Below are 23,512 nucleotides of genomic sequence, written 5' to 3' on the forward strand. Positions count from 1 at the left end.
CCTAGAGCTGGTGACGTGTTTATTGCAGTACGCCTTTTACTGGGGGCCCCTCACAGGCCCCCAGCCACAGAACAGACAGACACCATCACTTGAAATCCAAACCGGTCGTACATAAATAGGAGGCTGGCAAAGGAAAAAGAGAAAAACAAACGAACGTGCAGTTTCCTATGTGAGTGTGACCCAGTGGCAGCGCCATACCCACACCCAGTCTCTTCTCCTCCTGCTCCCACGTGAGGGGGGCTTTCTCCTGCTGGGAACGTCACCTTCGGGCCGACTCGGCAGCACGCCGCCGCACGCTGGCAGCCACCTGCCGGTCCCCCGGACTGGCAAGGGAGTCGACAAAACCCACGTGGGTTCTTCTTAAAAAATAAACGTACGGAAAAACGCTTTTGTGGTTCTTTGCACCTCTCAGTTCTGTTGGGTGTCCCCAATCCAACCAAAAAAAAAACAAACAACAAAAAACACCACACTGAGCACAGGCCGTGAGTCCACAGAACATATTGCACATGGCCCCCGAGTGGTCCTGAGAGCCCCCTCGTGGCGGAAACCCAAATACTGGCTTTTGATCCGAATGATCGCTTGCCTGTCGCTGGTGGTGGCATATACACCGTACACCCCCCTCCCCAAATCCAACTGGCCTCAGGCACACATTCCACATGATTACCCTTTGCTCTCAGCCAAACTCAACGCCAAGCCTGGCTTTAGACTCAAGCACTAGAAGCAGGCAGGAGGTAGAACCTCTGTCTACCCTTCAGCCACCTTTTACCTCTGGTTCTACAGGCGAACATGGCATCCAAAATGTGGAATCTTCTGGAACTCAGAGACTGGAAAGTGGTTCTCCCCAACCGTACGTATGCTTTTGAAAAGGGAGCTGTCACCCACTGGTCAGTCACACGCCGAGACAGAAACCTACAGCCCGCGCATGAGACAGGCAGTGTGACAACCAACATCGTTTTTCTCCAAAGGAATTTTCAAGTATCACGAAATCCCTGATACAGTATGTAAACAAGACTTCCTACTGAACAGAGAGCTAGGTCACTTTGGGAAGCAGCAGCACGTGAAAAGTCTAAAAGGGGGGGACGGTTCGATAGTAAAGGCAACACAGCTACCCACCGGGCCTCAGAAGGCAGACGTGCAGGCCCCACCCACCCACGGGCCCCTGCAGGGGCCCCCACCTGATCCATCGGGGGTCCTGAGAACACGTCAGGCTGCCCCTTCTTCTTCAGTGGTGTAGCTGCCATCGGCAAACAAAGGAGTCTTTGATGCTGAACACCGGACGTGTGTCTGCAGACTGGTGTGTGCATCCAGCTCCCAGTCTCCTGGCCTCTCACCAGGTGTTTCTTGATTCTCCGGGCCCCCACCCCAGGGGACGGCCACCAAGCCACAGGCATGTGTAGAAGACGTTTTCCAGAGGAATGCTCTTGGGTGAGGTATCTCATTGACTGTTCTGCTCCGGGTCCGTTTTATTTAAAAAGAGCACAGACCCTTTCCAATCCAGGGCAACGAGGCTCTGCAGGGATGGCCTCCCAGTGGCCTTGTTCTGCTGAGCCCCCTTCGTCAGCATCCTCTTCCTCTGCCTGGGTCCCCAAGGCCTCCCCGGGTGGCCCAACAGGGCCCTATCTGTCAAAACAGCCCGCAGGGAACGCGTGACTCCCGCTGAAGTAGCTGCTTCTGTAGGTGGTGGCGAGGCAGTGTCGGGGCTCGGCTGCGATGGCCATCTGCATGCTGAGGGACGCGGGGAGGGGCACGGGGCACATGTCCAGGGGCTGGAGGGAGGGGTACGGGGTGTGGACAGAGGAGCCCGTGCCTCCTGAGAGCAGGCTCCCCGAACAGTGGGCCTGCAGTGAGTCCCGATAGGCCAGACACAGGTCCTGCACAGGGGTCTGGAACTGCCCCAGGGCCACCGGCGTTGGCTGGCTGAGGGTGGGGTAGGCGGGCGGCTGGAACAGCATTTGGGTGGGGGCTGGGGACGTGCTGGGCACCATCGCCAAGGCCTGGCTCTTGACTGTGACGGCATCCTTGAGGACATTGTCATACGCTCTGAAAGGGAAGGACCTGGGTGAGACTCAGAGGCGAAAGGCTGACACCTGAGAGCGCCTCCACCTGCCCTGCTAAGTGGGGTCTGTGTGCTGTCACTACCAGACCGTGCCCAGCCTGTGCTCACTGCCTCACACCCAGCCTCAGTTACTGCCCCACGAACCTCAGGCCTGTGATCTCCACTTGGGTCCAAATCCTGTAAAGACCTCCTCTGACCCCTCAAGACTAGCCTCGCTGTCCTGCAGTCACTCTGCCCGCCCCCCTCACAGTCAAGACCCTAGGTGATAACTTCCGGGTTACTGCCTGGCCCCACGCTGTGCTGAGTGAGAGCTCCGACCAGGAGGACCCTGTCTGCTCCTGTGCACTGCTGGGTCCCCACACGTGGCAGAGCGCCTACCCAGAGGGCAGAGCTCCTGGCACTCAGATAAGCCCCACCTCCACCTTCAAGGCACTTCCAGCGGCTCTGTCCCAGCTGGGTCACTCCTGAGCTAGAGGATCCCAAGCAAGGTGCCCACGGGGCCTCAGTTTCTCCATCTGTGAAGGGGAATGTAAGACAGGGGTCCATGGAGCCGCAGCAGGCCTGGGAAGGGGGCTGTCCCAGAGCGGCAGCCATGAACAGGCAGGGCTGGTGGCCGAGAACCCGGGGGCCCCTGTCAGCAGTCCGACCAGGCCAGGTTCTCTGGTTTTGGGTAGGTTCTCAAAGGCACAGGTTTGAAGACAAGGCCCAGGGAGCAAGACTGAGACTTCAGGGAAATGAGACAAGGGCAGCCACACCCGGAGGCCCGGAGGCTTCAGGGACCTGGGCCCGTGTTCAGTGGGGCCAAGCATCTAGGAAATGCTGCCACCTGGCAGGTGGAAGAGGGACTGAGTGCAGCCAGGCAGGATCTTTCTGTCCTATCTGTGCTCCTCCCTCAGGTCACCACTGAGCTCCTTCACCTCTGACATCAGTTTCATGGTGCTGGGTCTACGAAGCCTTGAAGCATCTTCTCTGATACACTGAACATTTCCTCCCCGAGATCCCCAAGGAAGCTGTGGTCTCTTAAGTGAAGCTACTCTGGGCTTAGCTGGCTAAGAGGTCAGCTTTGTGGCCACACCTGAAAAAACAGCTTGTAATGAGAGTCCCTCAGTGCGATCCTCCGTGAGCTGACTGACACACTGGGACTCAGATCAAAGAGCCAGACACGCAGAAGGTGGTGCACACAACCTCGTTCCGCCTCACTCCCTGACCCTAAAACTGTAAACCCAAAGCTGCCCCAAACAGGAAGCACCAACTCCCCACACCCCAGTGCTATCAGGAGTCCCCATGACCCACGAGATGTGAGACTCTAGCTGGGGGGCCCACCATAAATAAGCCTCAGACTTCAGGAAATCGCCTGCATTGGGCCTGAACTGGAGAGGGACTTACACCAGCAGGATCTCGATGCACGTGCTGAGATGTTCCAGGGAGTAGTTTGAGATCCTCTGCAGGTCTCTGGTCCAGTAGGGAGAAAGCTGAAGGCAAATTCTAGAGGCCCCCACGCAGGCCGCAGCGACCACAGATGGCTGGAATTTGTAGAAAATATGATCTGAAAGAGAATCAGAGGGAGTCAGCCTCGTTACGCTTCGCCTCCCGGTGCCCTGCCTGCCCGGTGCCCCCTAGAACTGGCAGACAAACGGTGAGATGCAAAGCTGTTCACTGCAGCGCTGTGCCACCCCCACCGGGCCACGCGTGCGATGAGAGAGTGCAAACGGCAGCAGGTGGAGTTCTTGCATCTGAAACACCTTGGCTCTCAGTCCAGGGCTTCTGAGGTTAGCCCAGGATGGCGACTTTCACAATACGGTCCATCCACAGCCGGCTTGCTGACGGGCTGCGACGGGACCACAGAACACCTGTCCTCTCTTTGGTTGTCAGGTGTGACTGACATGCCGTTTCAGAGGCTACCGATCAACAGTAACAAAGCCTGGGTCACAGCAGGCACTCAGTGAAAACCTGCTGAATCCATGAATGTGAAAATGAATGACTGCAGCATTTGGATATCCGTAACTAGAATTGGCACTTGACTTCCATTTCTTGAGGAATCCGTCCCCTGCTTTACTTAAGTATGATTCACAAATAAAAAACTGTCCTAGTAAGTAAGATGTACTATGTGAGCCTTTGAAACATGTACACACTGTGAAATTATCTGAGAAACCCTAATGTCCCACACTAAGCTACCTTACAACTTGGCAAAGCTGGCATTATTGATGAGCAATTTTCCGGAAGGACACCTGGTTATCAGTACCCTGCTAGGCGGTCTTAAATTGTTTATGATTTTCGATGACTTCGACTCTTGCCTGTTAAAGCAAGAAATCAGTCAGGGTGGTATTAAGGTGACAGGCACAGCCTCAGGCCCAGACTCCACAGGTTCAAATTTTAGCAATGGCCTGGGGTATGTTACTCTGCCTCTTGAGCACCAATTAAGGAAACTGACTTGTAAAATGGGAATAGCAGAAACGACTTTTAGGTGGAGTCGCTGGAAAGTTCAAATGACATAATGGAGGCAAAGCACAGAAAGAAAGTGCCAGGTACACAGTAAGCACCATTCCGGTTTGTGGTGGGTTACTGGGTGGTTGGTCGACTCGACTGTACCTCTGACCCAGTATTTTACCTACCACCTAGATTTTAAGACACTGGGAAGAGTGAGATTCACATGCAAGTCCCCAAACAGGGCAACTTCATTGCTAAAGTGGATGCAAACATAACCACCTCCCCCACCCACCTGTATGGCGACAGGTCTTCCAGACTGACCGATCTGCAAATCTGTCCTATTTAGATCTGCAGTGTTGCGGGTTACCATAAAAAATTATCAGGTGACCACTAAGTTTGAAGGATACCGGTGGCCTGTCATAAGCTGCTGGCTCTCTTTTGCACATGATTGGTAACACACTGGGTGATTCCTGGTTTATCCGTTGCAAGGTGGGAGTGACCTGGGTGCATGGGCTCCAGTCCATGAGGACTCCCGGGATGGACATGCATGCCCCTTGGCGCCACACGATTCCGGCCCCTGGCTGGGTGGGGAGGGGGTGGCAGGTTCCGACACTGGGCCCCACCTTGCAGGGTGACCTCCAGGAAGTAGTGGGCGTACTCCTTGAGGCACTCTTTGGTCTTGCGGGGGCAGGTGGTGGGCCAGCTGTGGCAGTGCTGGTCCTTCTGGCTGACGGAGGCCAAGAGGTAGTAGTCCAGGAAGTGGGCGGGCGTAGGAAGGCAGAGGTTCCAGCTGAAGGCCTCCAGGAGCAGCAGCTCCGTGCTCAGGAGCTCCTTCTTGGTGAGGGTGAAGTTCTGGCTACTCAGGATCCTCGTACTGTTTATCTGCTCCAGCTTGGGTACGTGGTCTTCCCTATCCTCGAATTTACCTGTGGGAGAGGCAGAGGTTACTGGGAGCCAGCACTGGCCCGCACCTGGGAATTTAGTAAAGGGCCACCTGAAGGTGACTGGCTGGTGCCGGCAGGGAGGCCGGGAGGCCAGGAGGCCCCACCGCCGAGGGAGGACGAGCACGTACACTGGATCTGTCAAACCTGAGCTCGAGCCCCCAAGTTCTGGCTTTTGGCTGTGTGATCATGCACAGGTATCTCGCCCTCTCTGTGCCTCAGTTCTCTCATCTGTAAAATGGAACCTGGACCTCACGAGGGTCTTGCCAGATGCAATGACAAAGCGCATACCCAATGTTCAGCCCAGCATGTGGGACGCGGAAGGTACTCGAGAGTCGCCAGAGCCCACAGTAAGGGCTTGGGGGTGTGGGGGATGGCTCTCCTGCCTGGTTGTGACTAATGCAACCCCAGGGCGGCTCAGAGGGTCAGGTCGTAGTGAGAATGACGCTGCAAATCTGACCCTCTCCCCCCAGATGTGGAAAAGCCCTTCAATAGCTTCCCACTACCTCAGTACTGAGTTTAAGCTCCGTTGGTGGGTTTTTATTCGGGGTCCTCTTGGAAACAGAGTGCTTGGGAGGTGAGCCTCGGAAACACTGGGAGGTGGGAGAAGACAGGAAAGGGGAGAAAGCCCAGAAGTGTACTTTATCAAGCGTGTCACCACCATGGACAACTAACGGCGCCTGTCCCTACGAGAAGCAAGATCAAACATGAGCCTCGGTCAAGGGAACCAGGGCTCTGACGGACCAACCCCCGACAACGTCCTCAACACAGAGAAGCAGCCAGCAGCAGCGGCGGGTGTCAGGGTCACTGAGGGTGCAGGTGCTGGGGCTGCGGGTGGGAAGTGGCAGCCTCCCCTGTGGGAGGCTCTACAGCTGTACCCCCCTACCATGGGGAAAACCACGCACACCTGGATGGGGCCCCCCCACCCCCACAGTTCAGGAGGCATCGCGTTCTCCTGGCCTCCTCTATGCGGCCCCTCTGTCTGGGGCACCCTTCCTCACCCATCCCCTCTTGACTGGGCTACCCTCGCCTCCTTCTCTCCCTTCAGAGTCACTGCGCCTCGGAAGCCTTCCCTGACCATAGTCCCCACACACTGCCCAACCCCATCTCAGCTGGCCGGCCCCGAGTCCTGGCCTCGCTCTGGTCACCTGTGGCCTCCAAGCCCAACCTCACTGGGTGCAGAGCAGCTGCAGCACGAGCGCCAGCAGAGGCAGCTGTGCTCAGAGCACGCGTCTATGCCAGCGCAGGGAACGGCTAACAAGGCGCCCGCACACCTGTGCGCAACCGCCAGCGCTTCCGGCCCAGTTCTCCCCAGGCTCTCAGGCTTCGCAGGGGAGAGGAGGAGGGAACCAGCACAGGCTGCCCTCCAGCAGACCCAGCAGGGTCCTCAGAAAGGCTCAGAAGGCGTCAGTGAGAAAGGAAACGCCGGCTCTGGGAAGCCCGTGGTTCATCTTCTCCGAGAGCCTGACGACACCGACTAAGTGGACGGAGGTGGCAGGACGTGAACCTCTGGTCTTGGACAGGGAGGGGCTGAGCAAGTGGGAATGGACAACGCAGCGAGGAGAGGAGACAGTGGCCGACCTGTTCCTGAGTAGTGCGGGCCCCGGGCCCCATCCCCTTTCGGAGCCCCATCCATCAGGCACCACCTCCAAACACACACCTTCCCCCTTCGTCACCCTCGGGGGCGACGCAGGTGGGGAAAGGCAAGGTCAATGCTGCCCAGGGGGAAGAGCCTCTTGTACAGCTGAAGTCCTGGGCTGGGGCCTGGCTGACCAGGCCTAGCTTCATACCCCCCAACAACCTCCATGCCCAAGTATAGGACCCAGCCACGTGGAACTCGGACCCTCCAGCTGGGAGTGTCGATCCCCTCACCCACCTTCCATGTGTCCTGCAGAACTCAGCTCAGAGGCCAGTGGATGTCATCCAGGCGCTTCTCGCACTGAGATTGCTCGTTTAATACGGAGTGTCAATATTCCCGGCTAGCAGGTCATTAACAAGTCTAAACCCCATGAGCACAGGAACCATGTCCCACCCATTTGAGGCCATGCCCCCGTGTCCCAGCATAGTCCCTGGCACATAGCAAGTGCCCAATGAATGTTCATTGAGAGAAGGAATCATACTCTCTGGTCAGTGAAATTTCACGCCATTTGAATTGTCCTCTGCTGATCTCAGATTATCTATGTGCCCTAACTTTCTTCTCTTGATCATGTATTTGTTGTGCAATTTTAAAAGAAAGAAACACGGTATTTTTTTTTTTTTTTTGCAAAGGCTTCCTTGAACCTCGGGCTGAACCAGGCCGGCTGACACTGTTCACAGGTCCTTGATAGAGATGCGCTCTTCCCAGGAGCAGATGGTGGCTCAGTGAAGGTCACAGTCCCAGCGGAAACATGCATCGTGCTGGTGGGGGGGCAGTGAGGTCCTTTCACAGCGTTGCTGGCAGCCAGCAACCCACCCCGATGGGCAGATGTGCTCCATCAGATTAGTTCCCTCCCTGCCCTTGATGCTTTTCAAATCTTTCAGAGCTCTCCTTCCCCCCAACCACCAGGCCCAAGAGGATTACGCTGATGTGGAAGCAGCCATGGTGACTGAGTCTGAATTCACCTGTGGCTTCTCAGAGACCCACTAAGCTACAGGGCACAGACAGGCAGAGGGGGTGACTCCTCAATGCGTTGGCTCTGAACCTAACAGCACTGAACTCCACGGGCCTCTCATACCCCACCTAGGAAGATGATGCCCCAGGGCAAGAAGAAATGGCCACGCAGAATGGAAAGGGCTCGTGTACGCAGCACGCAGGGCTGCATGGAATCCTGTGCTGGGCTGGGCACTGGGCTTTGTGCTGGACATGCACTGGATCCTCCCAGGCAGGTTCTGGTCAGATCCCCAGAGACTCAGAGAAAAGGCTCTGAGAACTCAGCTCCACCCTTAGGAGCGCCCCATAGCCTTTGCTCTTAACTGCTGGCCAGCCGCTCCCAGCTTAGCGGCGATTCCCCAGCACAAAACATTTCACAGCCAGAAAAGATTTTATGAGTTTCCTGGTGTTGCACGTGCCTGGCAGACACTTCCTGCCCTCCTCCCATGACCATGAGGGGGGGCCAGTCCTTTGTCCCCAGCGCTGCCACCACCAAGCACTGCCACTCAGCTGCCTGCTTCTTATCGACAAGACAAACGGCACAGACAACAGATGCCTAGGAGTCTTCAGGCAGGCCCCCCGGAGGAGGGTCCCCCGGGGAGCTGCCTGGGAGGTGCAGGGGCAGAAGTCCAAGCCTTTCTAAGACAAGAGCCACAGACTCTCTTCAACTTGTTTGATGTATCTGGAAAATTTTCAAATCCACAGAAAAGATGAGTGAATCAAGATGACCCTTCACCCAGATTCACTAATTGCTTCTTCACCCACGTTTGGGGTGTGTGTGTGTGCACAAGCGTGTATGTGTAAATGTTGGCTCTGCTCAATCATTTCTAGTGAAGTTGCGGATGGGACATGCCCCTACACAGGTACGTCAGCATCTATCCTGGGGGCCACTTTCCTACATAATCACAATGCCACTAGCAATCCTAAGCACGTCAGCATTAATGCAAGAACATTTTCTGATATTCAATCCATATTTGACTTTCTGCAAGGGTCCCAAAAATGTCTTTCATAACCTCTTTTCTTCTTAAGATACAGGATCCAACAAGACTCACATATGGTATTGGTTATGTCTCTCTAGTCCCTTTGTTTCTTTGTTTTTCATGACACTGACTCTTTGGATGAATCTAGGGCAGTTGCCTTGTTAAGAAAGAGAGAGAGAGAGAGAGAGACTGGAAGGCTGGCCTCCTATTCTGGGCAGTCTGATGGCTTCCTCATCATCAAACAGTTTGGGCCAGAAAACAACAGAGATGTTGTTTTGTGTTTCTGACTGAATCACATCAGGAATTGTGTAACGTCAGTTTGTCCCAGCAACAGCCATGCTGCGTGTGATCGATGGGTTAAGGTAGTGCCACTAGATCTCTCCCTTTTAAAGGGACCGTTTTCCTGTGAAATTAATAAAGCAGTCTGTGAGGTGTCACCTTGGGACTCGGTGAATATCCTGTTTCTCAATAGTTTGACATTCACAGATGATCCACACTCTCCTGAGTAAATTACTACATTGATCCCGTCATTCCATCTATATTTTTCTTTTCGGATGATCACTTTGGCCCCAATTTGAACAGCAGGTGCCTTGTCCACATACCTTAAAGATGAAAAACAATCCTCACCCTATCGGATCACTCACCTTGGGTCTGGGAGACCACGCACACCCGCGGGAGCCCTTAGTATTGGCGGCAGGTAGCGAGGGTGAAACCTGCAATTGACACCTTTTCAGACCCTCGGCTCAGCTCACCTGGCTGACGGCCACCAGCCCCGCCCCCGGGAAGCCTGGGCGATTCTAGGCAGGTCACACAATGAGTGGACCGAAACTTTTTTTCCCCCTTGCATTTCAGGATAGTCTTTTCAGTACCTTCAAATTCTGACAAAATATGGTATATTTAAAAATGTAAATATATCAATTTTGTTTACTGCTATCAGGCATTTTTTAAAAACAATTTCCATTTTCTGTCCATGTTCAATAAATAACAAAAGTAAACTCTTGGGTTTTTTTCATATCTGGGCTCAGAGCTCTATGATATTTCTAAAAAAATAAAAAATAAAGAAATAATAATGCAACCAGAAATTTTAAAATGTTAAGATAGTTCAAAGTAACAAAACCATAACTGACAGTGCTAATGAGCACCTTCCTTAAGCTTACATTTTAAAGGTTTCCCTCATTGAGTGTGTCTCCATAGATATTTTTTTGGTTGTTGTTAACAGCACCCCAGTTACCTGAAGCACACCCAAGGATTTCATTATATTCCAGAAAAGAGCCTAAAATGTTGGGGCCTAAACTCTTAACCACACACTCAACCATGGTGGTAAGACACTGCCCACCCAGCAGGCCCAGGAGGGGAATGCCTAGCCTCGCTCTTAACCACCTTAACTGTATAGTTCGGGGGGCATTAAGCACACTCACACCGTTGTGTAACTCATCTCCAGAACTCCCTTCATCTGGCCAAAGTGAAACTGTAGACCCATGAGACAATCACTCCTGCCCCCGCCCCCGCCCCCGGGTAACCACCATTCTATTTTCTGTCTCTCCGAATCGGCTGCTCTGAGCACCGACCGGCCTTGCTTCTTCCCCCCACCGTCCTGGCGATCAAGCCTTATTCAGACCAAACAGGATTTCCTGGCTTGTCTGAGTAAGGGCCGAGAAAAACGATACTCTTAATTGCTTAAATGAGACAAACAAAAACAGGCTTTATGTTGGAAAATTTTAAATGTACCAAAAAAATACACAGAAAATATTATCCTGAATGCCCATAGGTACATTACCACCCCGCTCTAACAACCATCTGCATTTACACAGCCTTTATTTTATTTTATTTTTTATTTATTGAGTTCAGAAAAGAGAGGGGAAGTGTAGGCAAGGAGAGAGAGGGAGCAACTGAGAGAGAGAGAGAGAGAGAGAGAGAGAGACATCAGTTTGTTGTTCCGCTTATTCCTGCGTTCACTGGTTGATTCTTGCATGTGCCCTGACCAGGGATCAAACCCGTAAACTTGGCATATCAGGACAATGCTCTCATCAACGGAACTACCCAGCCAGGGCAGAACTACCTTTTAAAGCAACATATGGCTATTTTTCTTTCCTAAAAAAAAGTGTGATGCCTTTAAAAACAGGCAAGGCTACTACTGACCAGGCTGTGCTGGACACCCAGAGTAGAGGCTACAGTGGTTCCAGCCTCCTCCCCCTAGACTGTGACCTTGAACTCCACCCTCCTGCTGCTGGTTCCAAGGCTCCCAGAGAAGGAGGTAAAGGAGAGAGTGGGTCCAAAACCTTTCCCAGATGGACCCTCCCCACTGGGGTGGGACTTCCCAAGGTCACACAGCTAATTAGCAAGAGGCAGAGAACTCGAACAGCAGGACGTGAGCTCCAGAGGGCTGGGCAGCTGCAGCCCGGCTGCCCCACACTCCCCCGCAGCCCTGCAGGCTCTTGAAACACCAGGCTGCCCCCAGGGAGGGCAAGCCTCTGAGGACTTGCTTGTGTCCCACACAAGCTACTGTGTTCATTCTGAAAACAACCAGAAGGCAGGAAGCAGGGAGTGTTTTCCACATTAGTCAGAAGCTCAGAAGGGTGGAGCTGCCTCCATCACCCAGCTAGCTGGTGAGGGACAACGTAAGATGCAGAGTCTGGCTGTGTGCTCCATGAGCACGGGACCCCATCTGTCTCGAAGAGCAACACAGATCTCCATCACCTGGCACAGCATCTGGCATAATGGTAACAGTTAGACAGATACATGGCCCCAGGAGTCCAGGGCTTTCTAAAGCGCAAGTAGGAAATCTCCAATATAGTCACAAGGGTCCCTGAAATCCCAGCCTCTCCATAATGAGTGTTTCTATTTGGGTGCAGAATTCCCCTGGATGAGGGGGTCTGGCCAGTTGCAGCCCCTCCCCCATCTAACTGCCCCCTTCTCCAAACACTTGTCTTCATCCTCCCCTCTGCTCACACTGTGCAGTCATCCAGTCCCAGAGCCTGTCCTCGAAGGAGCTGTGCGATCAGCAGGGCTTAGTTTTCTCCTCCGATGATAGAAATGAAGTTGAAGACAGAGTCTCCAGTGGTGTGCTTTCTACAGTGAAGGACCAGCCCAATTCTGCCCAACCAGCTTTTCGTAAAAAAAAAAACAAAACAAAAAAACCTCTTTGGCTTCTTATAGTTATCAGAAGCCAGAAGGGTGCTTCCTGCTTATTCCCCAAAGGTGCACTGCTCCTACGTCCAGCAGACAAGGGCCCTTCCAAGGAACCAGGAGACAGATTTTGAGCAATCTGACAGAGAAGGCAGGAAAGGACTCTGAGGCCAGCGCCTCCCAAAGGCCGTTTCCCTTCCTGATGCGGCACCGAAGGGACAGAGCACACGGAGGACGGCCTTCCTGGGTTCTGGGAGGCTCGACCACTCACCGGCCATGTGGCCTGGGGCCAGGCCGGGGCCTATGCAATGTGAATGACAGAGGGAGACAGAACCTGGTGAGGACAGCAGAGGACTCGATGTGCTGAGAAGCGTGCTCAGTGCTCAGCAAACACTGGAGCCCACTCCACTTTGTACCCCTCTGCATGATTCAGGACCAGTTGAGCAATCCCCGTCACAGGTTCAAGGACAGATGTGTTTCTGAATAGGATTTCATGCAGGGAAGAGACCAAGCAAGAGCCAGAGCCAGAGCAAGCAAACCCTCCAGCCCTAAGACAGCATTTTTTATGGCCGTTTTCAGGGAAGAGAGGGAGCTATGAGGGCGGGAGCGGGTGGGGAGCTGGGAGAGACCCAGCCACTCTGCCCTTGAACACCTATCCCAGGGAACCGGAGGTTACGGAATGTCCTGGAGAAACAGGCTCCAATGTCAGCCATGCCTGGCTTCAGGGGCCCACTGGGCTGGGCTGGTGCCTTCCCAGGCTGAGCTCACTGCCCTCCTCAGGAAACAACAAGCGCCCTTCCTGGACCTGGCTCCTTCCTCTTTAAAACAAGGCAGCATCTCTGGTCTCTGGGACAGAGTAGCCCTCTACAGATACTGAAAGAATGAATGAATGCACATTTCTCACGGGCTGAGTCAATTCCTGAGTCCAACTTTGGAAACAGAGGCTACAGATGAGACTGGGCCATTTTTTCTTTCAGGAGGAAACTGTGAAAACGCCTCCCAGGCCAGAGGTGGCACCCAGCCAGCTGGGCCACACACTGGCTTCCCTTCTGCCTGTGAGGACTTCCCTGTCTCAGGATGCAGGAACTGGTGCAGTGACTTCACGTGGTAGCCTCAGCAAACCTCTGGCTCCTCCTCTGTGCTCCTCTTCACAAGGGACCCACATAATTTCACTGACTGTCTAAAAGCAGGGGCCACGGGGCAGGCGCCACTTGTCATATAAACAGCTGGCACTTGGAGCACGGGTCGAGCAAGGGATTTGTGCAGAGCAGCGGAGCTGTCTCCTGCAACAAAAGTCACTGCCGAGAAGAATGTTCACACCCAGCTCGGCAGTGGCTGCTCTGGACCAGGCCTCGTGAGGCCGAGGTTTCAGGAAGGGCAGAACTTGAGGGCAGTGCCAAAGGCGTGGGGATCAGGGGCCCTGGGTCCTTTGTTCCAACCTCTGCTCAGAGCAGCAAGAAGGGTGAGAACAGGCAATTGTGGCCCCTTCTGTCCAGGTCAGAAGGGGAGCCGCTTCCAGACACCAGACCCGCTTCCAAGGGCTGAAGTTCTCACCCAGGTCAGCTAACGGGGCTCAGAAGGCAGAGCTGGGGTTTCCCAGCAAACTCTCCATCGCTGGCCAAGGCTTCCTGTTGCAGCGACAAGAGGAAGTGGAATCTACAGGACAAAGGCTACTGATGTTCTCAATAGCTGAAAACAAAGACTGAGGGACAGCTCGCTGGGTCCCCATCCTAGCCATGCACCCTGGGGCCTGTTACTTAACTTACTGGGCCTCGGTTTCCTCCCCTGTCAACTGGGGAAAACACTGCTGCCTACTATTGGGTTGGCCAAAACTCCATGACGTTTTTCCCATAAAATAAATGACACATCTTCTATTTTCACCAATAACTTCACTGATTTGGATATTTTGACTATATCGGCTATCTCCCACTATTGGCTTCTAGTGTGCAGAGGCCAGGGGTGCTGCTAACCATCTTCCAACGCATAAGACAGGCCACAGCAAAGAAGTATTTGGCCAAAATGTCACTAGTACCAAGAAACTTCCCAAGCCACTTTTGACATGTTTGGTCAGTCACAGCACCTTCTCCACACACTGCACAAATCTCTCTCTCTCTTTTTTTTTTTTTGCATTTCAGTTGTTTTTACCTTTCTTGAAACAGTAAAGCATAATACGTCAAAAATGTGTATTTTCTTCCATCTTCAATATTAAATGGCTGCACAGAAACTCACCAATTTTCATAAGTTTTTTAAAAATGCACACTTATATGACAGCTGTCGCAAGACAATCTAACGAAAGTGTTTTGAATGAAATGAAGATAAGGACAACCAGGCACTATTAGAGCCATCGTATGGAAAAAAACTAACCTAACTTTTAAGCCAATGCCACCCACAGAATTGTTCTGAGGAGTAAATGAGTAAACCCATGCAAAGGACTCAGACCACTGATTAAATATTAGGCATCCCATGATCACTGAGGCCAGAATCTGTCCTCCACCCTCAAATTCTGAGTATATCTAAAACAAAAATGTACTGAGTTTGCAACTAACTTTTATTCTTTATATTTTTTTCTACATTCTAATTTTCTACAAGAAACAAATACTACTCTCCTGCTGAGGAAAAACAGCTTAAACTTCTCAGAAGACAAGACACCACAGATGGCACCCCTGAAGCCGGAACCGGCGGAATAAATGCCAAAAATGGTTCCAGAGCACGGGTCTGCCCTAGTCCGAGACCAGCCCCCCATAAATCCGCCTCACAGGTGCCCCCAGGTCAGGAGGCATCAGGCTTTCCTAGGAGCGTTCCAGAAGCCCAACCTGTCAGTGACAAAGAGGAGACTTCCTGTCTAGACGCTGAAACACTTATAATTAAAACGAAGACTTCGGAAGCAGCGAGAGAGGCATGCTCCCTGAAGGCAGTCTCAGAAATTCAGGCAAACACAACCACCACAAAAGCAGCCTCTCCTCGCACCGGCCGGGGTGTGACAGGCTGGCGTAATTCCTTTGGGTCTGAAATTGGGTTTAAAACCCGCCGAAGTGGCCTCGCCGGTACCGACGGGGCGGTGGGAGCACAGAGAAGGGCAGGCTGTTGTGATGCCGGCAGTGAGCTCTCCACCACGTGGAGCCTCCGGGGCGAGGCAAGGACAAGCTTCAATCCCCAGGACAAGGGACCTAAGGAACAAAGGACTCCAGTGCCTGCTTCCATGTCAACAATAGCAGGAGAGGGGCATGGCATACTGCAATCCTGGCCGTGAACGGGGGAGACGGTAGTACCAGACACAAGTACTCACACTGCAGGTAGGGTTCAAGGTTATGGCAAATAAAAAGCAGCGAAAACAAACGCCTGGCTCCAGCAGCTGCACCGCAAACAGCACGAAGAGCAGCCGGGGTGCCTGACCTCACCGTCCCGGGCGTTTTCCCGCTCACCGTGTGGGCCAGGCTGTACTCCCAGCAGGAAGGGCACTTGGGTTTTTCTCAGAAGGGCAATTAGCTTATTCTTGGCACCCACCCAGGGCCCGCTGGCAGAGCCTGGACTGAAGGTTGCTTCTTTAGGATGGGGACTTGGTCTGTGTTGTGCTCCCGTCTCCAGGCTCAGCACACAGTAGGTACGTGTGTGCAAAATGAATCATCTTCAGCGACAGAGACTGTACGCATTCCTTCCTCGCTCACCACCATCTCCCCAGGGCTGAACACAGCTCCTGGCATAGAGCAGAGGTCAAATCTTGGACACAGAGGACGTTTTTGAATGATTTACACCTGTGTGGGGGGGTCAAGGACTCTTGAGCACTGCATGTTCAATTAACTCATCCCTCCACAACAAGCAAACAAAAACCTACCCTCAGAGCCTAGAGCCCCAGTCCCTGCACAAACAGGCCTGTGCAGTAGACTTGCTAAGACAAACTGTACCATTTCTGAGCTTCCTACCCAGCCAGCTGTCTGATGGAGCTGGAAACCCTCCCTGTGAGAGAGCACTAACCTGCCAGTCTGCAGAGCCAGCGATGGCAACTGGAGCATCACCCTGTCCCCACCTCTGTGCTGTGACCCTGCAGCCCCAAGCCTGGATTTGCACAGTGTGGCCCTAATGGGATGGACCCCCTTTTCCAGTCCACCCTGTGCTGGGGTGGCCTCCAGGGTGCTGCCACCAACGAGAAGGTGCCCCCATCCTGTTGCAGCAGCTTTCAGAGGACACAATCGACGATGGTCACTTCACAGTACATATCCACCATGAGCCCCACCCTGACTTCGGAAACGTGAAACCATGGCTGCGAAGAAATGCCACATTCCTCCAGGGCACTGCTGCATGAGACGCAAAGAGCTGTTAAATGATCACCTGTGTGGCGGCAGCGATGTTTCCTTGTAGGTCTGGGTTTACTCCTGTAAGTAAACCTCACACTCTGTCTGAAATACACCCCTGAAAAAGGATGCCTGGAAAAATCGCCCCCCTTTGCAGGTACTGCTTACCCTTAGTGTCTGGAGGCATCTCGAGCATCCCCAGTGTGGAGAACGGGTGGGCTCCACCTCCCCAGGGATGGAAGGTATTAGCACCATTTTTCATACTTTCCAACAAGAGGGAGTAAGATCGCTTTCAGGTTTCCAAAATCTCCAGTGGGTGGCCCCATCCTGACCCGCTGCCCTGCTGTCAGGGAAGCTGCTTCTCAGAAGCAACAATTGCCAAAGGATCAAACCAGGGAGGAGGGGAAAGGAAGGATGCAGGGGTGAGTGCTGGGACGTGCAGGTGGTTCACCGGGAGAAAGACAGGCCTCTCCTAGAATCTCCAAGGCCCAGCACACAAGCACCCAGTGGGCAAGGGCTTTCACTGGTACCTGTGCTACGAGATGTGGCTAATGATTTCTGGCTTTAGGAGCCTTCAAAGCAACTGGTCTGGGAACTCATTCCTCACCTGGACACCTGGGCAGGACCTGGCAGAAGGGCAGAGTGCAAATGCATTCCCTGCGGAGAGCACAGAAGAAAAGCCACCAGTGGATACTGGCGAGGGGCCAGGATGGAGAAGGGACATCGCTCCTGTCCTGATAGTTTGTTCTTTAGGTGGAAGGCAGGGTTCCAGAGACTCCCACAAATTACTTTCAATTTAAGAAAAAAAGGGATCTCAACAGTGCTTGTTTTACTGAAACCTCTGCAAGGTAATTTAGCTCTTGCTATGCAAACTTCAAATGCACACACCCTTTGACCCAAACAACTCCACCTCTGGGGATGTATCTCTCAGATACTTACTTCAGTGCGCAAAGATACAGGGAAAAGGACAGTTTTCATATTGTGTATAGTAGTGAAAAAAAAAACCAAAACAACAACGTCAGTCTAACTAACCATCGACAGAGAGGTCAGTGTTTATATCATGGAACACTGCTGTCAATGAGAGGAAGGTAACTCCACACAGCCTGATGGGAAAGATCTTTCCTGATATACTACGAAGCAAGCACCTTAGGTATGAGCCCAGCTGTGTAATATATAAGCGATTCTGGTTATTTGCAATAATTCCAGCAAAGTCACTACGACACTGAGCTCGTGAACACTGAACCACACTCCTGCGGGAGACACAGGGCTGGGTTCCTGTGAGCCTCTGATCACAACTGATCAGCACATAACCTTGTTTTGTGTGCTTCCGTGTGATGTTTTGTTGATTCATTATCATGGAACTCAGAACCAAGAGCACTGTAACTCCTGCCCGAATGAAGCTTGTCTAACATACATCTTTCCCCCCGAAAGGCACATCACAGCCGTCCTACACTCAGGACCACGGGACAGCTTTTAAACAGCAAAATCACCCATGAGCAGACAAGTGAGAGAATGTGGCACCGAACACCGAGAAAAGGACTGGTTTTAAGAGAGCTGAGAGGAGAAGGCGGGGCACTGCCCTGCTCCGTCTCAGCTGGGCACACGCAGGCAGAACTCCATTCTGTCGGGGCTCTGCACGAGTCCGTGAATGGCCGCAGAAGTTCTGTGAGTGCCGATGTGGGGCTTAAAAAATAAATTTCAGTGAGCAGGCGAATTCGCAGGTACGGAATCTTCGAATCACGAGGATCGGCTGTGCGTTTGCCTATGGTCAGCACATTTCTAGAACGTGCACCGGATCAGTTTGGGAGAAGACACGAGAACCTGCTGCTCCCAGAAGGCACCTGTGCAGCCTGGGGTGGGCCAGCTGACGGGGAGAAACAGAAGAAGGGAAAGGGAGGAAGGAGGAGAATCTGGCACTGCCGTTCACGGGCCAGTTCCTATGATTCATCCGCCTGTCCCACCTCGTAAATGAAAATAGCTTTTCCCAATTATGAAACCCTACAAGTAAGCCTAGGTGTGGAAGAATACACTGCAACCTGTGGGGGTGGGACTCTGGTTTCCAGAGAGAACTAATTTTTCACACTTTATCTTCTGGAATTTTTACAATAAAAATGTATCTCATACTTAAAAAAAATTTGTTAACCCTCATCCGAGGATCTGTTTATTGATTTTAGAGAGAGGAAAACATCAGTTTGTCGTCCCACTTATTTCTTCATTCACTGGTTGACGGTTGTATGTGCCCTGACCAGGGATTGAACCCACAGCCTTAGAGTATCCAGATGATGCTCTAACTGGGCTGTGCTGCCACAGGCAAGGCAGTCTTCCTTTTAAGGCCAGGCTACCCCAGCACAAAGGCCACTGGTCCCAACGACTCTTGCCCTCTGGCTTTCTCCAACCCTCTCCCCATTCTCTTGCTGCTCTGTGCCCTGGGCTAAGGATGCAACGCACCCAGTCATCTCCAAACAGCAACAACCAGGCAAAGCAAAACTCCAAGTTTACTCTACAGAATTACCATTTGACCAGCACTCTGGATTAGGTCTATACCTCCAAGAAGTGAAAGCAGGTGTTCAGACAAAACCGGCTCCTAAATGTCCACAGCCCAGGGGTGAAAATGACTCCAGTGTCTATCAACAGACAAAGGAACAAACAGAGGCGGTACATCCATCAAAAGGAATAGTGCTCGGCCATCACGAGGAGGGAAGCACTGGTACATGCACATGCTGCAGTGCGGAGGACAACCTTGAAAACGTCAAGTGAAAGGAGCCAGACACAAAAGGACACATGTTACATAATTCCTTTTATAGGAAATACCTGGAACAGGCAAATCTGTATGGACAGGAAACGGGTTAGTGTTTGCCAGGGGCTGGGGGTGGCGAGGAGCGAGAAGTGACTGCTTAATGAGTACGAGGGCTCCTCTTGGGGTGACAACCGTGTGTTGTGGCCAGACGGAGGTGGCGGCCGCCAGCAGTGCGTTTGTACTAAAAAAGCCACCGAACTGTATGCTGGAAAATGGTTAAAATGATGAGTTTCATGTTGTGGTATGAATTTTACCTTAATTAAAAGGAATACAAATAAAACTCTGTGGCCATGCTGTGTGACCTTGGGCCAGTTATTCGGCCTCTCTGAACCTGCAGAACGAGCAGACGGCAGCAAGGCCACAGAGGCTGCTGGCGGAGATTCCACCTGATGTGCGTGCGAAGTGACCGGCCCGGGGCTGGGCAGGCAGGAAAGGACCAGGAAGTGGCACAGCTGCTGTCACCAGAATGACAGATATCGATGTCCCACTGTCCCAGTCAACTCTCCTAAAAGCCAACTCCCCTGAAAGCTGTGGGGTTTCCGTGTTTTCCGGTTACCCTTTTAATGAAACAATAACAGAAGGACAGTTGGGGTTGGGGTGCTACATGGAAGATGAAAACAGAGGGGGCCTCCTCCATTTATGGCGTATTTATAGCTAGACTATTTTTAGTCTGTCTTGTGTTAAGCAGGAAACCCAAACTCGGTCCCAGGGAGACAACGGGGCGGCTTTGCCACCGGTCCACCTCGGAAAGACCCATAAGCTGTTCTGTTCCCACCTCCGTCCACACGGGTCCTGGGCCGACTCGTTTTCACAGGGGCAGAAGGGCCTGTATATGGACAGAAAGGCTCCGTCTGTGCCAAGGCCCTTATCTGCAAGCAGCTCTCAAAGCCTAAGCACTGACAGGTGGGGCAAGAAGAACTGTGGCTCTTCTTATCTGTCTGGGAATTATCTGGTATAGAATTAGCAGAACTTCAAAGTCCTGAGGCAAGGTGACCCCCCTTGCAGCGGACAGTCCACCCGGGGAGAGGGGAGGGACGGATGAATAGGATTTCAGGCTGTCATGGAAACTTTTCTTTCCTCGGGCCTCCGAGCATATGGCAGGTGTCCTGAAAACTCCCGTCCTGCCGCCCGCGGCTGGCTGCTGCCCTCAGACATGTGGGTGGGGGCGTCTGCCTCTCTGTCTGCAGGGCCCCCTCCCTCCGCCCCGGCCCCAGCCGCACAAAGGAGTCTCCAGTGTGTGCCTCACATCCCGGCTCCCCAGACAGACGCTGGGGGAGAAATCCAAGTCCCCTGCCCCCAGCGGGCCTCGATGCAGCCCGCAGATCACAGACAGCAGCGGGCCAAAGGCCACGGCGCAGGCTCCTCCTGGACCGCCTGAAATGCGACGCCCGTCCTGCCCTCCCTGACGAGGATGGCTCTCGCAAGCCCCTCATCTCTTCCCGAGACCAAAGAGAGCTGCACGTTGCTTTGGGCCTTTGAAGTAGCAACCAGGGTGGACGCAGCCAGGCTGGCTCCTCTGCGTCACACGGGAGATGCCGCTGGCTCAAGGTGGAGAGAATCACAACCCGGGAGGCCGTGAAGCCCAAGCAGCCAAAGGGATTATAAGTAACAGCAGGTGGAAGGTGCCAGGGTGGAAAACAACACAGAGTTTTGAAAAGCCTGAAGCTCCTGGGACTGGGCGATCGTGCCCGTGGCAGCGGGGGGGCCGTGTGCCCGCGGCACACACAGTCACGGAGGGGGTGGGCACCATCTCCTCAGGAGACTGGCGGGACTCGAGGGTGGGGGAGCACGCCCACACAATGAAACAGGACAGTCACACACTGTGGTGGAGACTGCAAGATCTGATTGAATTTTAAGAAGAAAATACTAGATGTCAAGGAAATGTCACGATGGCTGGGCCAGCTTGGGGCATTTGCTCCTCTGCATTCAGGGCGACCTGGGGCAGCGCGGACGTTCAGGTCTGAAGAAACCCTCGCTCCGTCCATTTCATTTATCCCGTAAATATTATTATCGTGAGGTCTTACTGTGTGCCAGTCTCCTCCTCCTACCTGAAACTCGACTGGTTAGTGGGGAAGTGGGTGTTGATTAAAGGTACTCAATGCCACCCTGGCCAGCGTGGCTTAGCTGGTTTGAGTGTCCTCCTGTAAATCGAAAGGTCGTGGGTTCCATTCCCAGTCAGGGCACATACTTAGGTTGCAGGTTCAGTCCCTGGTCAGGGTATATACGAGAGGCAGCCAATCAATGTCTCTCTCACACATTGATGTTTCTCTCCCTCTCTTTCTCCCTCCCCTCTCCTCTCTCTAAAAATCAATGAGCATGTCCTTGGGTGAAGATAATAAACAAACATGGTGCCAAGAGACCTCACTTGCCCAGGGTGGGGGGAAAGAAAGGCTTTCTTGGGGGTGCCAATGTGAATGACATTAACCAGAGGGGGGAAGAGGAAGCTCTTCAGGCAGAGGGAACAGCATGTGCTAACTTCTGTGGGGGAGGGGGTACGGGGGAGGACGTTGCGCTTGACTGGAACCCAGGGAGTGAAGAGGAGACAGGCCTGAGGTCAGGGAGGCAGGACCTTGACATCGAGCCTTTATCCTAAGGATGGTGGTCGACCAGGGGGCGGTTTTCACTGGCACAGTGGCATGGCAGGCTTGTGTTTCAAGCAGATGACCCAAGCAGCAGCATGGTCCTACAGTAATCCCTACCCAGGCGGACAGATGGTCAAAGCTCTACTGTGTTTCTAGGGACACCTCTTTGAAGATGCAAATCCCTGGACGGCTATACCCAGGTCTGCCGACTACATAATAGGTCCAGCTTGGGCCGCAACCAAGTGGTCACATTTCTGAATACCTCTAGAAACAGGGGTTGCTAAGGTTCCCCTCCCCCACACCAGGAAGCAGTTGACACACGGCTGACGGCAAAGGTTCTGACACGGCGTTTTTGGGCTCAAATCTTGTCCCGCTATATAGGAGCTGGGTGACCCAAGGCAAGTCTCTTAACCTCTCTGTGCTTTGGTAAAATGGGATACTAAAAGTGTCTGTCTCCAGGGTCACTGTGTGCACTCCTTATGATCAAGAGGCTAAAACCCTTCTCGCTTAGCCTGGTACATTACAGATGCTAAAGAAAACGTTAATGGCTATTATTAATAATATTAGTTCCAGCCCTGGCTGGTGTAGCTCAGTGGATTGAGCGCGGGCTGGGAACCAAACTGTCTCAGGTTCGATTCCCAGCCAGGGTACATTCCTGGGTTGCAGGCCATAACTCCCAGCAACCGCACATTGATGTTTCTCTCTCTCTCTCTCTCTCTCTCTCTCCCTCCCTAAAAATAAATAAAAAACAAAATCTTTAAAAAAATAATAATAATATTAGTTCCCACTTAGCTGAGGATGAACCCAGAAGATGTGCACCAACCACGGAGGTGCACCAAGATCTGAGAGCACCCAGGCTCACTGAGGAGGAGGCAGCCCGGGGTAGGGGGGAGCAAGTTCCACGTACTTGCGAGCAGGAGGCAGGAGACCGCCGCGGCGTACAGCTGCTTGGAGCTGGTGATGTTGTAGCGATCCAGGAAGTGGTCCAGCAGGTAGACGGCCAGGTGCCGGGCTGCGGGGCACAGCTGGCAGTGGCTGCTCAGCAGGGTCAAGATGTCCACAAAGAAGCGGCGGCTCTTCAGGAGCGGTGAGTGGGCCCGGAAGGTGGGCAGCTTCAGTTCCTGGAACAGGCAGGGCAGAAGGGGCGGGGCAGGTCAGGGCTGCCTCTTGAGGGCCTCGGATGCTCCCGGGCCCGGGCCCATCCACCCTCACCCAGCACAGGCTGGGAAAGTGTTAGGGACCTTCACAGTGACAGGGCCAGGTGACAATCGGCTCCACTCCCAGGGAGAGGCTGGCCACTGGAGACCCGCAGGCCACAGCAGGACGCAGGGGACCCACATCCAAATTCGGGTTCTGCTGCTCAACCAAGCTGTGCCCCTGGTCACCCGCCTTCACCCATTTCCTCCTCGGCAGCTGAGGATAAAATGAAAAATGAACATAAAGCACCTAGCATATGATAACCTCTCAGGGCCCATGGCTTAACTCCCTGTGCAGCTGGGACCGTGAGAGACAACTTACAAAAAATTCAGTGTAGCCCTGGCTGGCGTAGCTCAGTGGATTGAGCTTGGGCTGGGAACCAAAGTGTCCCAGGTTCGATTCCCAGCCAGGGTACATTCCTGGGTTGCAGGCCATAACCCCCAGCAACCGCACATTGATGTCTCTGTCTCTCTGTCTCTGTCTCTGTC

General features: G+C 53.2%; 1 protein-coding gene across 2 annotated transcripts in view; it reads right to left on the minus strand.

The window, feature by feature from the left end:
- CCNJL (cyclin J like) overlaps window positions 1-23,512 on the minus strand; it is a 48,737-nt gene continuing 25,225 nt past the window's right edge. For both annotated transcript variants that reach the window (XM_028527757.2, XM_036013770.1), the window contains exons 3-6: window positions 22,735-22,948; window positions 5,107-5,409; window positions 3,443-3,602; window positions 1-2,040 (exon numbers count right to left, since the gene is read on the minus strand). In XM_028527757.2, coding sequence (XP_028383558.1) covers window positions 1,617-2,040; window positions 3,443-3,602; window positions 5,107-5,409; window positions 22,735-22,948 — 1,101 coding nt within the window. In that variant the 3' untranslated portion in view covers window positions 1-1,616. The remainder of the gene's footprint in view (window positions 2,041-3,442; window positions 3,603-5,106; window positions 5,410-22,734; window positions 22,949-23,512) is intronic.

This window comes from Phyllostomus discolor, chromosome 13 (assembly GCF_004126475.2).
Source record: "Phyllostomus discolor isolate MPI-MPIP mPhyDis1 chromosome 13, mPhyDis1.pri.v3, whole genome shotgun sequence".
In the NCBI taxonomy this organism is placed as follows: Eukaryota; Metazoa; Chordata; class Mammalia; order Chiroptera; family Phyllostomidae; genus Phyllostomus; species Phyllostomus discolor.